This window comes from Astatotilapia calliptera, chromosome 14, assembly GCF_900246225.1.
Source record: "Astatotilapia calliptera chromosome 14, fAstCal1.2, whole genome shotgun sequence".
NCBI lineage: Eukaryota > Metazoa > Chordata > Actinopteri > Cichliformes > Cichlidae > Astatotilapia > Astatotilapia calliptera.
The window spans coordinates 22,044,711-22,061,356 of record NC_039315.1 but is presented as its reverse complement, the minus strand read 5'-3'; the positions used below and the strand labels follow the sequence as shown (position 1 = coordinate 22,061,356).

General features: G+C 39.6%; 1 protein-coding gene across 3 annotated transcripts; it reads left to right on the top strand.

Moving 5' to 3' along the window:
• Nucleotides 1–3,216: 3,216 nt before the first annotated feature.
• On the top strand, nt 3,217–16,520 carry LOC113036863 (von Willebrand factor A domain-containing protein 5A-like). Of its 3 annotated transcripts, none has more exons than XM_026193413.1 (19): nt 3,217–3,340; nt 5,407–5,454; nt 5,603–5,805; nt 5,901–6,123; nt 8,164–8,348; nt 8,432–8,546; nt 8,673–8,812; nt 8,906–8,994; nt 9,080–9,224; nt 10,024–10,103; nt 10,188–10,302; nt 10,445–10,603; nt 10,674–10,777; nt 11,617–11,837; nt 12,929–12,943; nt 13,731–13,868; nt 14,167–14,312; nt 15,667–15,790; nt 15,896–16,520. In XM_026193413.1, the coding sequence occupies exons 2-19, from the start codon at nt 5,412–5,414 to the stop codon at nt 15,973–15,975; spliced, it is 2,325 nt and encodes a 774-aa protein (XP_026049198.1). In that variant the 5' UTR covers nt 3,217–3,340; nt 5,407–5,411; the 3' UTR covers nt 15,976–16,520. The 3 variants fall into 3 exon arrangements, with proteins under 3 accessions (XP_026049198.1, XP_026049197.1, XP_026049199.1); XM_026193412.1 differs by having other exon boundaries at nt 13,728–13,868; XM_026193414.1 differs by lacking the exons at nt 12,929–12,943; nt 13,731–13,868; nt 14,167–14,312; nt 15,667–15,790; nt 15,896–16,520 and adding an exon at nt 12,459–12,834.
• Nucleotides 16,521–16,646: the final 126 nt, after the last annotated feature.

Sequence of the window (16,646 nt, the reverse complement as noted above, 5' to 3'; positions counted from 1 at the left end):
TACAGACAATGCACGTTGGATGAGGGTTCCTGCCCGAGATGGTGGCACCGCATGATGCAGGGCATGGGCGGGATACAGCCTCTTTGGCCTTCGGTTCCGACCCTTTGGCGGGGGTAGGAGCCGTAGACATGGTTAGCGGAAAGGGGTGAGACTAGCCTACACAAGGCTCATCGCGACACGTTAGCCCGTACGTAGCTAGGACTAGCAGCGGGGGTTAAATCCGAGCTAGTCGCCACGGGAGTCAGCTCGTCGTGTCATCTTAGCTGCACTCCGCTAGCAACTTAATACTAACCAAACCGTAGGTTGACTAACAAGCTAATGCTAGTGAGATGCTAATATGGTTTGTGGCTTGCTAACAAGTTAATGCTAGCCGGACACTGAAAAAATAGCTCGTCGTAATGCGTTAGCCCGAGTTACACAACGTCGGCTACCTCGCTAGCTAAAACCAGGTTTCTCACGGGAAGAAAGCGAGAATGAGTTAGGAGGGGCTGGTCAGCCGTGTTAGAATGAAGGGGCGGAGCCCTGAGCACGGCTCGACATGTCTGTCATAGACAGACATGTTGTCATTGGAGTAATTCCCGTAGTGAAACACCGAGCGTAGAAAAAGAACTGAAAATTCTAGATCTCAGAATTATACAAAAAAGTCTTTTTCAGGGAACACAAAATGGGTTAAGAATTTAAAGCTGTTCTGCAGCAATGGAGGTTGATCAAGCCTTGAAAGTTGGTGCTACTCATTGTTACAAGTGGTGCAACTTTTCGGGATTAGTTACAACCCCCTTTGACTGCACAAAAGCAGTCTTGCAACACACTGTGGTGCCATAATCTTGTGTGCATCAGTAGAATGGTATTGTGCTGTAGAAAGTAGTGTGTTGCTACAAAAAAATGGTGTGAAAATGGGAACTTTTCCATGTTTATTATATTTTCTTGCTGCGATTGTTCTTGTTTTATTGTAAGGTGACCTTGAGGGTCTTAAAGGCGCCTATAAATAAAATGTATTATTATTATTATTATTATTATTATTATTAACTAACAATGGAAGAGAGACGGACCATCATACCACTTAAAAAAGGTAGGTCTTTCCTACAATGAAGTTGCAAAGAAAGTCAAGGTGTCAGTGAGTACAGTTTCCTTCACCATCAAAGGGCACTCAGAAACTGGGTTAAACTCATACAGGAAGAGATCTGACAGACCCAAAGCCATAACTGAATCAGAGGACAAGTGTCTGAGAGTTGAAAGCTTCCATGATAAGCGGCTCAGAGGATCACAGCTTAATTGTGGTCATAGTAAGCATATTAAGTTTCAGTCTCAACTCTGAAGAGAAGACTTCAAGTTGCAGGTTTGACAGGACGAGTTGCAGCAAGAAAACCACTGGTAAGACGTCAGAATAAAACAAAGGGGCTTGCCTGGGCCATAAAACAGTGGATTACTGAAGACAGGAAGACGGTTTTATGGACTGGTCAATCAAAATGTGAAATCTTCAGTTTATCACGCAGGATCTTTGTACACCGTTGACTAGGCGAAAGGATGGTTCCACAGTGTGTGGTGTCAACTGTCAAATATGGAGGATGAAGTGTGATGTCTGGGGTTGTATTGCTGGATCCAGGGTTGGTGACTTGTACAGAGTGAGAGGCACCCTGACCCAAATTGGCTACTGCAGTACACTGCAGCCCCATCCAATATTCTCTGGTATGTACCTATTTGGTCATGGGTTCATCCTACAGCAAGACCCAAAACACAAGCCCGAGGTATGACAGAACTACCTCAGGAAAAACAGAACAAGATGGTAAGCTTGAAAACATGGAGTGGCCAGCACAGCCTCCAAACTTAAACCACATTGGGTTGTTTTGAGATGAACTGGACAGAAGAGTGAAAGCAAACGTACATACAATGCCACACATTTATGGTAACTTCTGCAACAGATATGGGAAGAACTTTCTGAAGAACCTTTGATTTCTATTGTAGAAAGAAGGCCATGGGTGTGTTCAGCTGTTATATCTGCCAAAGATGGCTACTTTGAACAGTCAAAAGTTTATATAAATTATTATAAATTGATTCCATGATTTCTTTTTAAACTCCAATTGCTTATTTGTACTATGCTTTTATTTCAGAGTGCAATGAGACAAACTGCAGAATTTTCAATAAAAAAATAAAATAAAACAAAGTTGGGGTTGATCGCTTGATCTTTAGTGTATGTCATTTTACGGAGTTTATAAGTTAAACTTGAAAACCACTTCAAAGCATTTTCTTCTTTTCAGTTAATGTGAAAACAGCTAATTCCACCACATTTGAACATTCAGTCACATATTTAAACATATATTTACTTAATGTTTCATTTACTTTAGGTAATTCTATTTCAATTACATTTGTATTCAGCATCAGCTGAACATAATACACTTTCAATTCAAATGCAGAGGGATATTTTGTTTCAAAAGAGATAAGTTAATTCTCCCCAAAAAGAGAACTCTAGCTAAAATCAACTCCGTCCACATGTAAACCCAAAGAACGAAGTCAAACGCTGCCAAGAACATGCCAAATCCTAACTGTGTAGAAATGTTGGCGAATCAGAAGTCTAGAAGCCTGGGAGGGAAAGCGGAAACGGGTTTGTTAAGTACTTCTGAAAAGCTTTGGAGGTTTTCTGGAAAAACCAGCTAATTTTTTGTTACTTTTTAAGTGCCTTCACTATTTCAGATGTTAATAACTGAAGACAGTATTTTGGCTGGTGTAGACTCACAACTTAGGAATGAACAAAATGCATACAGAGCGTGCAGAGCGTGGGGAGTGAGTTGGAGGGTGGGGTGGGCTGCTTTTAACTATGTAAAGCACTTTGTGCTACATTTTTTATATGAAAAGTGCTTTATAAATAAAGATTGATTGATTGATACAGCATACACGAGTTTCATTTAAAAAAAGAAATGTATTCAAAACCGACGTGGGGATTTGGGTTTTGAGAGCATCTGTGTTGAATATAGAAGCCACTACGAAAGTTCACCCTGACTCCTTTGTCTTTCTAAATAGAGGGACAGTGTGTGTAACTGCGTGTGTATATGTAAGCGTGTAAAAACTGCAGGTAGTAAGATTAAAAGCAACACTATTATCCGCATGTGGGGAAGTAGAACTTCATCTCATGTAAAAAAAAAAAAAAACGTGGCGCACAGCGTGACGTCAAAAACGGCGCACAAATTTGACATAAATAACTAAATCTCCGTTTTCCTTGACCACGCCTAACCGCAAAACAGGCGTTGCGGTTTCGAGCATGTCCGCCGTGGCAGGAATTTTTTAAAATCTAAACACAGGGATACAAGTATAAAGCACCATTGACGTTGCAGTGACGACGTCAAGGGTGAGTAATGGATGGCACCTCTCACGCCACAAGTAGCCTGACTTTAGCCATATTGTTTTGTTAAGCTTGCTCTTTTAATTAGCGTCTGGAAAGTGTTTTAATTTCAGGTCTGGTGGTATCAAGGGCGGAGATTTCGGTTTTGGCATTGGTGGGGACGGATGATTGGGGCGAACTCTGCCCTGTTTCTTCTTGTTTTTTTTCCTTCTTGTCTTTGCTTCTTGAAAAAGAAAGAGAAATATACTTGCCTACATATGCTATTCTACATGCTTTTAAACCATTTAAAATTACAATTCATAGTTTTATATGTGAATTATATATGTTAAATTACTATTAAACAAATTACTAAGTATTTTAGACTTTAGTTTACTTCAGCCATATTCCATATAAATCAGATATCATACAAAAATAAAAAAATAGCTTCAAATACAGTCATGACAATAAAAGAATATGACTTTAAGGACTTAACAACATTACTTCAGTTATAGTACACCAACATCTCTTATACATGAGCACTAAGGGAACACTGAATGACCTGGTGGTTTTTGTCCATAAAACTACTCATCTAAGATTTCCACAAAGTAAAAGATCTCTCAGCAAAATTAAGCAACATTTTAGGCGCACTATTGCCCCCATCAAATCAGTGAGCTGGGATTTTTTTTTTAAATTCTGAACATAAACTACTGTTACAGCAACAGACATGGACTACTGGTGCCCCACACAACAACTCAGTGTCCACTATGTGAAGGAGCCAAACACACGCCTGCTCCTCTCTTTAGCTGAAATGAACTGCTGGCATATTTGTTTTACATCTATACTGTCCAGTCTCTCCTGGTGGACATGGCAACACGTTATTCATGGTTACATACAATTTTAGACTGATGTGGGCCAAAGCCTAGCACATACTTGCCCTGTTGGGGGGGGGAGTGGTATACATATACATTAGTGATGGGTAGATGAGGCCTCGTGAAGCATTTCAGCACATTCCCCAAACTGTATTGATACTGTGTCGACACAGTGTTGCTGTTTTGCTCCATACTGACACCTGCTGGACCTTAAATATCATTGCAGGCAACTTACTTGAGACTCACAACAGACACTGATTCAATGACCTAGTCATTCTTGTATACACTGTAAGGTATTGTACTTTCCATGGAATCATTTTATATCTTTTTTTTTTTTGACACCATTTCCCCAGCTTTGGAAAACACACGCTCACAGGGCACAGATGAAGCTGGGGTACACAAAAACTGTAAAGCCAGGTGGAAAAGGTTCGAATAAGATGTCTTCCTATTCCCCCAGTACGTTAAAGGATCCTCTGATCTTGGAATGTTTCTCTCTGCCAAGTAGCGCTTTTGTTTGTGTAAGGAAGCTTCGCAGAACAGATGTGACATTTAACCTGCATACAATAAAATAAAATAAATAATTTACCCTGCAAGTCACATTGCTTTTTTTCCTATTCTGATAGATTACACTGAAACAAAGACAGATAAACAGCTACACAATTATACAGTGAAGTCGCGTTTATTATTATATTTACAAATATTTACAAAATATCACAGTTTTTGTCTTGGTCGTATCATTTTATTTTGTTGTATTTATCCGCGACACCTTAAAGGCCGGTCTGTAAAAATATTGTCTGACATTAAACTGGTCTGTGACGCAAAAAAGGTTGGGACCACTGAAGTACAGAATCAGAGAGTTGCTAGTTTGTTTTGCTGTGACACTTATCCTCAGATATCCTCAGATCTGAACAGACTAATGAGTACCGGGAACACTGAATTTCCCGGCGGAACCCACCGGAGGGTTTATTAATTTTTATCTAATCTAATCTAATCTAATCTAATCTAATCTAATCAATGAACCTCGTGACTCATTTCTCTCAAACAAACCATTTTCTGAGCTGGTAGAAAAACCTTTTTCTGTTTGTTGATGTGAAAGTTTGCTTTGATTCTGTGCAGAAGAGACAGACTCCAGAAAAAGCTGATAAATGAAATATACTATATATACTATGTAAACTTAAATGTTTCATTGCGAGATTCTGTCTGTGGTGTTTGTCTCTTATACAGGTACAATGATGACATCATGTGGTCTGCTAACTGCCCAGAACAAACCAGGTAAAAATCTGATAAACATTAAAATGAATTTTCTCTTTATCATCAAAAATTAGTAGAGTTACATGGACAGATTACTCGGCAGGAGAACAATCTAATTTTGACTTTAAAAAATAAAAGTGTGACTGCTGGAATTATGCTTGTCTGTTAGTTCCTCTGAAGAGCATTGAGGTGGAGCTGGAGGTGAGGGACCATGTGGCTACAGTGGTCTCCATTCTGAACTATAAGAATAAGGAGGACAAACCATTAGAGGCTGTTTTTATCTTCCCTCTGCCTGGAGACGCTGCTGTCTGTCATTTCAGTGCTAAGATCGGACAGACACAGATTGTAGCTGAGGTGAAGGAGAAACAGAAGGTGAGCTGGACAGTAAATATAACCTGATTATTGTTATTTTTAATCTTACTTATAAACACAGTGAATGTCACTGACATGTGCCACCTGTCCTTCAGGCTCGTGAGGAGTATGATGATGCTCTGAGCTCCGGTCAGCAGGCCTTCCTATTGGAGGAGAGTGATCAGAGTCCAGATATATTCTCTCTGAGTGTGGGCAGTCTGCCTCCAGGAGAGAGCGCCTCCATCAGGTTGGAGTATGTGGCTGAGCTGGCTGTGCAGGCTGATGATGGTCTGAGGTTCTGTCTGCCTGCTGTGCTCAACCCTCGATACCAGCCTCGGGGTAGGAAAAAACGTTGACACTAACAGAAAGCCTCAAACTCACACCTCTGCATAGAAAAAGGTTTCATAACTGCAACTATGGTGGTGGAGGAATTTCCAACCTCTTTCTCTCTCTCCGTCTCTCTTCCTCCATAAATAAAATATTTTTGAATTTGTTATGTAGACAAAAAAGATAAACTTGAAAAGAATTAAGCGTAACATGGAAACATAAACATTGAAAGCAACTGTCTTTCTCAACACTTTATTTTCAAGTCCAGAATCTATAACATGATTAGGGGATGGACTTTGGGGTTACGGAGTATCTGTGCTGTGTTAGGCTATGTCATTCTTTCTTTCTCATTCTGCATTTATTCTGTCTTTCAAACATACAAAATTATTTGATTGCCCTTCCACCATTACTATAACTGCAGTTTCTTTGCTCTTTGTGTCATTTCTAGCCAGAATTTAAACACAGGGTTTACTGTGGCTCCTCTGAAAGAGAACACCTCAAATCAGAAGTACTTGACTCCCTGGTATAACTCGCAAATGTGCACCTTAAAGCAGATAAAGTAAGCTAGAAACAGTGTCTCACTAATTAAGAAGATCATCATTTAGCTTAAAAAATAGTTTTTTGCTTTATAAAAAAGCCTTCAGTAAAGCTAGAAGGTTACTATTCATCACTGATTGAAGGAAATAAGAGCAACCCTAGGTTTCTCTGCAGCATTTTATTCTATTACATTGTCTACAATTGTGTACAGTATCTTATTCTTATCCTTTTCCAGTGTTTTTCTAAATTTTACGATGTAACTTTGCACTGTCCACTTTCTGCTGTAACAAAACAAATTTCCCACAGGTTGGACTAATAAAGGTTATCTTATTGTATCTTATCTTAGCACTGTAGTCAAGCTGACAAAAAGTCAGAGCTCTGCTGAGCCAACCATTCCTTTAACGTTAAATAGTAATGAATTCATGAACGTCTTCACAAATACAATTTTAACTACTAGAGGAAAAACATACTCATAATCATCTCACTGACTTAACAATGTGTAGAGTTACTTTCAGTACCAGTGGTATTTATTTAATCTTTTTCTTCAATTGATCTTTCTGAGTTAACTTCAGTAATTACTTCATTACTTCCTCCTGCTACGATTTGTTCCCCCGGTTCAAATCACGGACAAACAGTATCCCACAGTTGTTTATGTTTTTAAACCCATTTTGCACAGAGAGGCATTTTTTGAAAAATGTATTGATAGCAATGTTGAATATTATTACAGAGGGGAAAAAAAACTACACACACACCGTGACGCCTTTGTAAATGGAGGAACAGTAACTGCGTGTGTGTATGTAAGCGTGTAAAACCTGCAGATAGTCAGATTAACAGTATTTTGTGTCTATCTGCAATTCATCTCATGTAAACAATAACGTGGCGCACAGTGTGACGTGAAGAAAGCCGCATACCGTTGTTGTTGCGTGGCAAACTCTGTATTCCTCGTCCACGTGTAAATGCAAAAAAGGAGTTTTAAAAAATCTCAGTTATCGGTGATTCAAAAACGTCGTTTACGTGTGGACGAAACAGCTGCGTTTTCAAAAATACCTGTGTAGGTGCGGACGTAGCGTAAAAGAGTTAGTAGTTACTCTCTTACTACCTGTCATTTATTGCAGATTACTTGTATTTGCTTAATTGTTTACTAAATGTTTGAGATGTGAAATAAACCGCAATGGAGCAAAATATGGGTGTGTGTCGTTGGAGGATGTGTTTGTGTGTGTGGGGGGGGCGCGAACAGTTCTCTTGTAAAACAAAGGGGGGCCTAGCAAAAAAAGTTTGGGAACCACTGCCTTAGTTACACTGCAATAGGTCAAGGTTCCAATGAAGCATTAAGTGTTTTTCTTCACTGAGTGTTTTTTCACTCACTATACGTTTACACATACCTCTGCATTTAATTCAAGTTCTCTTCCATGGCATATCTTTGTCCTGTTTTACTCCTCTCACCCTCAACCGGTCTTGGCAAATGGCTGGCCCTCCCTCAACCTGGTTCTGCTGGACGTTTCTTCCTGTAAATAGGGAGCTTTTCCCTCTCATTGTTGCCAAGGAACTTGCTCATAGGGGGTCTTTCGAGTGTGGGGTTAGTGCCCTACAGTCTGTCTTTCTCTGCCCGAGTGTCCTCTCCTCGTCCAATCTCTAAAGTAGAGTCCAACTGTTCCCTGGACCCTCTCCAGTACCTCAACACTGATCAAACCCAGGCCACGGTAGGTAGAGTGCTGATGTTTCTGCTGTGTGTGGTTGTTACTTATAACTGAGAATTAAATATGAATGTGTTTGTGGTGTGCAGGTTAAGCTGGCTGCAGGACACAAGTTTGACAGAGATGTTGAACTGCTGATTTATTACAAAGACGCCCACCAGCCCACTGCTGTGGTGGAGGCAGGACAGGCCTCTGCTGAGCCGGGTGAGTGGAAATGATAGGAGTAGTTGGTTTGAAAATGTAAAAAAAAAATTGCTTATCTACTGCTGCTTGGAAGTTCAATTTGTTGGCATAAACAAAAAACAATTTCTCCCATTTTTTATTTTTCAGGCTCTCTGATGGGTGATCCAGTGGTGATGGTGAGTCTGTACCCTGAGTTCCCCCAGTCTGCGATGTCTTCATGTGGAGAGTTTGTGTTCTTAATGGATCGATCTGGAAGTATGAGTAATACTCGCATCCGCAGTGCCAAGGTATTCATAATATATTTAGTCATAAACTCATAAAAAGTTTCATGTTGTTCCTCTCACACAGTGGCTTCACCATCTTATCCATGTTCCCTTAAGGATACTCTGCTGCTCCTGTTGAAGAGCTTACCAAAGGGCTGCTGTTTCAACATTTACAGTTTTGGGTCCAGATATGAACACATCTTCCCGTGAGTCTCTCCCAGCCCAACAAAGGTCCTTTTGTCCTTGACATGAAATACATGCATGTTTGTATTGGTGTCTGTGTGATGGCAGTAAGAGTGTGGAGTACAGCCAGCAGACCATGGAGGAGGCTCTAAATACAGTTGAGCAGATGGAGGCTAATCTTGGAGAAACAGAGATCCTGGAGCCCCTAAAACATATTTACAACCAGCCCTGCATTCCCAATCAGCCTCGACAGGTAACACACACTCACATGCTCTTCTGGTTTGCTGTCCTCGTGGGGACATCCCAATAACATAATGCTTACCCTAAACTTAACCATTAACCATAAACCAATTGTAACCCTAAAACACTAAAACCACAATTTAAGTGTGAAAAATGCCTTCAACAACGTGGGGACCTGGATTTTGGTCCCCACCAGTACAGTAAATTTCAGACTTTGGTCCCCACCAAGATAGTAAGAACCCATATGCGCACACACACACACACACACACACACACACACACACACACACACACACACACACACACACACACACACACACACACACACACACACACACACAAACTGCTTTGCATTAATCTCTTGGAAATTTCCTTTGAACTTAATTTTACTTTCTGCTTGCCTTGCTTTAGCCTTAGAACAACTTCATCTTAAAATATAATGATTTAGGATATTTTAGCTTTTTTTATATCACCATGAAGATGCTTTATAGGGATGTATCTACATAGAGCAGATTCAGTTTCATAAAAACATTGGACAAAACTTGGACCACACACGCTCTACAAATGTTTCTCAGCATTGGCATTAGTGTACAATCTAACTTTTAATATATCACATATTTTAACCCTGTGAATATAATCGTTGTTCATGTAACAGCTTTGTTCTTTAGTTTGGAGTTCATACTAACTGTACATTGTTCTTTGCACACTACCACAAAAACATTTGTGTTTCTGAAACCTAACTCAGCTCTCAGAACAAGCTGTGTGTTTCTGGGTCTGATGTTTTGTCCTTATGTGCCAACTCTCCTCTCTAGCTGTTTGTCTTTACTGATGGAGAGGTGAGGAACACCAAAGAAGTGATAGATCTGGTGAAGAAGAACTCAGATTCTCACAGGTGAAACCACAAAAACACAAGTACGTCTACACAATTCCCAAAATGTCCAACATGTCCTCTATGTAGAAAATTGTTGTATTGCAGGTGTTTCTCTTTTGGGATTGGGGAAGGGGCCAGCTCTGCTCTCATCAATGGGATGGCCAAGGAAGGAGGAGGTCACGCTCAGTTCATCACAGGGACTGACAGGATGCAACCAAAAGTAAGACATTAAACACAATTACAGGTCAAGTTAAACATTGCAGCAGCAGCAGCAGATACATATTGGAGATCAGACCTGCAGTGAGTAAAATGTCTGTTCCAGCTGTTTGTGTATATTTGGAGAGTTTTTCATTATTTTTCAGGTGATGCAGTCGCTGCGATTTGCTCTGCAGCCGACTGTGGTCGACATCTCAGTCACATGGGATTTACCAAAGGAAGTGTCTGTCACTGTCCTCTCTCCACCAATCACAGCACTTTTCCAGGGTCAGAGGTCACTGATTTATTCCCAGCTCAGTGGACAGGTAGGAGCAGCAGCCTCTCATGTTGTTGTTTAACTATTTCATGACTTCTGACCCTGTGATTCTGTGTCAGAGTTCAGAGGCAGCAGAGGGCTGTGTGACGGTGAAGTACAGCCTGGCAGGTCATCCCTCTGAGAACCAGCTGCACTTCAGTCTCAGACCTGCAGAGGACACTGGGTAAAACAGAGTTTAAGAAACTCAGTACTTTTCATTGGTTCATGACTTTAGATATATTGGGTTGAAAATAGCAGTAGATTATAATGAATATGAACTGAAATATGTTGTGTTCACATCTGAAATAAAGTATTTAAATAGGTCAACCACTGACATTTACTTCTTATTGCATAATCTTGGTGACTAAGAGTCGACATGAGTAATTAACCCTCTCAAGGCAGGCGTTGCCGATTTGCAACAGTTAAAAACTAACAACCTGATTACCCCACATACATATTTTATGACTTCTTTTTACTCAGAAGTGATTGAATGCAATAGGATATTAACCCTCTCAGGCTCAAATTAAACTTTTTGTTGATAATGCACAACCAAGTCCTGCAGTGGTACTTCTGAGTCTCTTCATAACTTCTACTCCGCATGCTGAGCTTATCCACAAACCTTTTAAATAAAGTAAAAAAGATAACATTCTCTTGTTTGCTGTAATTACTAACCACTCACACAGGAGGAGACACTTCTTTCTCACTATCAGTGAGAATGAATCAGTGGAATTTGCTCATTGAGATATTAATTATAAATTCTTTTAGTCTTAATCACAAATATTGTAACAATCCAAACTCTAATATCAGCGCTATCAGCAGGTTTAAAACCTGAAGAAAGTGCTCATGTGTCATTTGGATTTTGATTACTTCTAGGTATGAGCATTTGTTTTCAATCATGGTATCTGATGTGATTTTTGGGGAGTTTGACTCCAACTCTATATAACCTTTAAAAAATACAATGGTAAAAAAAACAAAGAAACACTTAAGTCACCCATCTCTTGGTGTGTTCCTTCTTATCTGCAGATTAACAGTCCACAGGTTGGGTGCTCGAACTCTGATTCGCTCCCTGGAGATGGAGGAGAGAGAGCACAGAGGACAGCAAGTTGGAGGTGTGAAGGAGAAGGTGGTGCATCTCAGTGTCCAAACAGGAGTGAGCAGTTCTTTCACTGCCTTCATTTCTGTCAACAAAGACAACAGCGAAGTGATTCAAGGACCTCTTGTGTGCAGAAATGTTCCGACACCCTGTGAGTTTTTGCCAAAAGCAAAGCTAAAAGTCAGCCACAGCTCTGAAGCAAAGATGGTTGAGCATGAATAAAACCAGTAAAATGTTTGGTTTAAGAGAAGGTCAGACCCAAATGAAAAGAATGATTAGCAACAAGATGGTAAAAATAATGTAGGTACTGATCAGACAGCAGTATGAGAGAGAGGGATGCATGTAAAAAAGCATTGGTTACCCAATAAATTTGTTCCCTAATACTTTTAAGTGTTGATGGAGTCTTTACGTCATCTTACAGTAGTTTTGACCCAGAGGATTCTGCAAATCGTTATAATATTGTCAGCCAGCAACTTTTGGTGTGTATGAGTTATGTAGGAGTTATGTTATGTTATTTTAGTTATAAAATCTATGGCATTATTTTTGTGCCTCTGCTCTGAGTGTATGTATATTATTTTTGTAAGTACAAATGTTGCTTTTTCAGGAGAAAATTATTTTGAATGAAGAAAAGCTTAATTTGAGCGAACAAAATTCATTGCTGCTAAATGTATTTCAGTGTTTGCTAATATCTATATACACACACAATAACAGCCCCTCTCGCTCAGTTGTTGGCATTTTCTCCTGCTCAGATCTCTGCTCTGTGTGCTCATAGACATCTACCGTCCTGCTCTCAGTGTGACGATCATGCTTTCAACACCTCTGCTTCCTGCACGCTCAACTCTTTCTGTACACCGTTGTAAATGTGCCACAAAACCAACCAATCACAGTTTTGGATGCAAAAATTCTGGTTGGCTCGCTAGCTACTGTATTCCAAAAAACACTGTCCAAAATGTAGCTAAATCCAGTGGACTGGTTTGGTTTAAACTAGACTAAAACCAACAATGGTCTTAAAAAATAATATTTTTTAAAATAAAATAATTAAACATACTAACTGAAATGGGTTGGGCTACACCTTGGACAGTGTTTCTGGAATGCAGTAGCTAGCAAGCTGATTGGAGACCAATACAGCCAATTGTTTGTGGTGAGTCATGTATGAAGCACAACATCCAAAAGGTTTGAAAATTCTTTTTACTAACGTGTTTTCACCTTTCTTTCTTTTTTCTTCTTTTTTTGCGTTCTCAGCATTCAAGGGATTAGGTAAGGAAAAATGTTTTCTTTTGTTTGGTTTTTTTTTTTTAATATTTTGTGTTTTGTAATTATAAGCATACCCGTTTAGCAAAATTGGTATGGCCTGGATCTGGCCCACACAATGTGCTTACACATGGCCCACATACCGCAAAGAATGACGGCCCTTTGGTGGTCCAGATCTGGTTTGCCAGAGATGGCCCACACATGGGCCAGAACAAGGTCAGTTGCAGGCACACTGGTGGTCCTGTGCCTTATGTCAGCCTTATGTGTACTTTAATCAAGCCATGTAATAACAACATGTGCCGGAACATAATAGCGCAAAAGTAACATGATGAAACTCTGTTCAGAGAATGGACTAATTCTTTTATAGCTGCCATGACACCAGTCAGTCAGAAGTGCCGGCTTGATACCAGATCTGGGCCCGACCTGCTTGCTATTTGGGTAGGCTGCTGTCTAAAGCAACAAAAAACATATGAACCAGTTCCTGACATATAGCAGTTGAAGAGTTTTCATTGTCCTACATTTAAGAAAGATGCCATTGCATTTGTTGCACATTTGTTTAGTCAGGGCTGTGGAAGCCAGTGGAATTGGAGCAGCTTTACTTTGTTTAGATGACCATCACTGCACTGGATGGATGTGGATTTCTATTTATCAGGAAGGAATAAACTTAATCTCAGTGTTAGTCATATGAAAGTAATGAATTACCAGATCACCCAATTGGACTGTAGTGTGTGTGTGTTTTTTATAATAATGACTTGAGCTTTACTGAGTTGCGGTCTCTCTAATCTCTCAGCAGCTCATTGCTATGAACCAACAAAGTCTCACAGCAAAAAAGGGCTATTTCCTCACATGAAGAAGAAACTACCTGTCTTTTGGAACTCTCATAAGATGCCTGCCAAGCATTATGCTGCTTCACATATGTTTGTTTACGAAGGTAATGTTGGTTAAAAGTAGACACATAAATCTTTTAGTTTCCATCTTTTACAGAATATCAGGGCACCCAATAAATTCTTCATTGTTGTTGCCACATCAGACTCATCTTACCATAACACTGCACTGAAAAACTTTACATGGGAAGAAGTGAGCGCAGTTTGGTACCACAAAAAAAGGAGCAAAAAGTGCCTTACTGTAAATTTACTGTATAATATTTATTTTTTTAATTAGATAGAAAGGCCATGACTGGACACTTGATGTTCAGTTATTATTTCATCTTTGTACTTTTTCCCCCCCAGCTGCTGTGCATGAGCACCTATCCAGAGACCCTTTGCTACAGTTAGTCTCCCTCCAGGAGGCGTCTGGCTGCTGGCTGCTTGATCCAGCTCTGGCTACTGCACTGGGAAAGACCAGCAAGGAGGTGAAAAAGTCAAAGCCTGAAAAGGTGGGTTTTTGTCAGTTTCAGTCATTACAAAAAGTGATGATATGCATGTTAATCAAATTTTATGGTACAAAATATAGAAAGAAATTACAAATATTAAACATAACATAACCCAAAAGATGAAAATGAAGTCAGCTGTAGTAAAAACTGGCAAAAAGTATTTCCCTCATAAGAGGTGTCCGTGAAGGTATTTGCCTTATGTTACATTAGTTATGTTATCACAATTGTAAAAACTAAGATCAGAACCCTTTTATGTAAAGGTAGTTTGTTGAGATTATGTGTGTAGAAGCATTAATTTGTCTTGGTGTACCTACATTCACATGTAACTGGCTGCCTGTTGCTGTTTTAACTCCACTTACTTTCTGTTGTTGCCCGTTCTCTGTGCCATGTATTGCCTGGTGTTCATATAAGAGCCGGAAAGCCCTGGGTTTCATGGGGGCAGGGTTGGTTGTAATTGAAGGGACCCAGGCTTCTCATTCCAAGTACCACAGGGGTCACTGAATGAAAAATTGCTTCCTTGAAAAAGACTAAAATTACAGTTCAGTGTAGAATATTACCTAAAATAAACTATATACAAAATGCCTTCAAATGACAGAGATGCAGAAATGTGTGGATTTCCTCCAGAGCCATGGCTCAGTGTCTGTGTGTCTAAATTAGTCTCACAGACCTGAATATGACACTGGAAGCCATTTATATTTCTGAACCTGTTTAAACTGCTGCTCACCACTAACAAGCACAAGCATCAATTTTGGACTTTTAAACCTTTTCATAAGTTTTGCATCTTTTCCTTCTGATTTAAAATCTCCCTTATGGTCATTCATACTACACAAAGTAATTAAGCAATAAACAATTAAATGACCGAGAAGTTAATTTTTCACTTTCATCTATAGAAATTTGTTTGGTTTTTTTGTGACTAACAAAAACTGGACAGTCTAGAGAATTTTACACATTTATTTACTATAATTTAAGTTCAAAGAGTCGTACTGACAGGTTTCCTTCTATGTTACAGCAGGTTTTTCTTCATTATGTAGAAAAACGGTTAAATATGTAACAACTTTAGTTTCAGTGGTCCGACCCACTTAAGATCAAAGTGGGCTGAACGTGGCCTACGATGTAAAATTAGACACATCTGGTCTAAACAGAGTATTGCAGGAGATGATGCTCTATCAAATACCTTCAGAAATACCCCAGGATAACAGCAATAACACTGCAGGAGAGAGAAGCCTCTGGCAAAACACACAAAATAAGTGTGCATGGCTTGTTTATTGTACTGAATAAAGTCAATTGCTCTCAGGCTCGGTGTGTGTGTGTGTGTGTTTGTGCTCCCTGTTTTATTTGTCTTTTATTGGGGAATTAGGGCAACAATGAAGTGTGGGCCACCGTTCTGGCTCTGATCTGGCTTCATGCTTTCAAGATGGATGCAAAGGACGAGTGGGAGCTTCTGGCTATGAAGGCTGCCTCATGGCTCCGTGCTCAGAATGGTAGTAACACGATAATAACAGAAAATGCTGCATATCCATGACACAAAGTTAAAGTGAGCTATTCTTGCAAATTCATTCTTTAATCCTTGTGTTTTGTGTTCTTAGCACCATGTGAGTCAGAGTGTGTGGACGCTGGAAATATCCTGTTGGGTTCCAGCGTGAAGAAAGAAGCTCTGGGACTCTGAGAGTTTTCTCAAAGAGCTAGTTATGCCAAATGCCTTTTGATTCAGTGTTGTGTCTTCTTCATTCACGTTTTTCACTGACTGTGTGTTTATACATCATTCTGCATTTAATCATCAGTTATTATTAATCTCTGGCTCTCTTCCATAGCGTGTCTTTTGTCCTGCTCCCTCCACTCAGAAATAAGAGAGAAAGCACACTAATGTGCACACTAATGTACACGCTTAATGTGCCCTACACGCTTGTGCCTTGGGAAACGTTCGTCTTTGTGATTAAGATGTGTATATTAGCAAGCAATTTATGTTTAATTTTTTTGTACATTTCAGTTAGAAAAACGAGGAGAAGCCTTAAGAAAGGAAAGGGTTTAAAAAGCTCTTCAAAGTCAAGAAAAGCAAGCCTTGTGGAGATCTCTTCTGTTGTGTTTGCTGGCTGTCAAGCTTCACATTGTTACGTGGTGTGAGGGCAGCACGAGGCAACTACTGTTGTGATTTGGAGCTATATAAACAAAACTGAATTAAATTGTACTGAATGATGTCTCCGCTGTTATATTTATTGTTCATGTTTCATTTTTATTTTGTTGCAATTGTTCTAAATGCTTTTTGAACTTAATCAAACTATTTTATTTGTATTTCCATTTGTGCCTTGAACTGAAAATTAAAAATTAAAATTGGTGCTT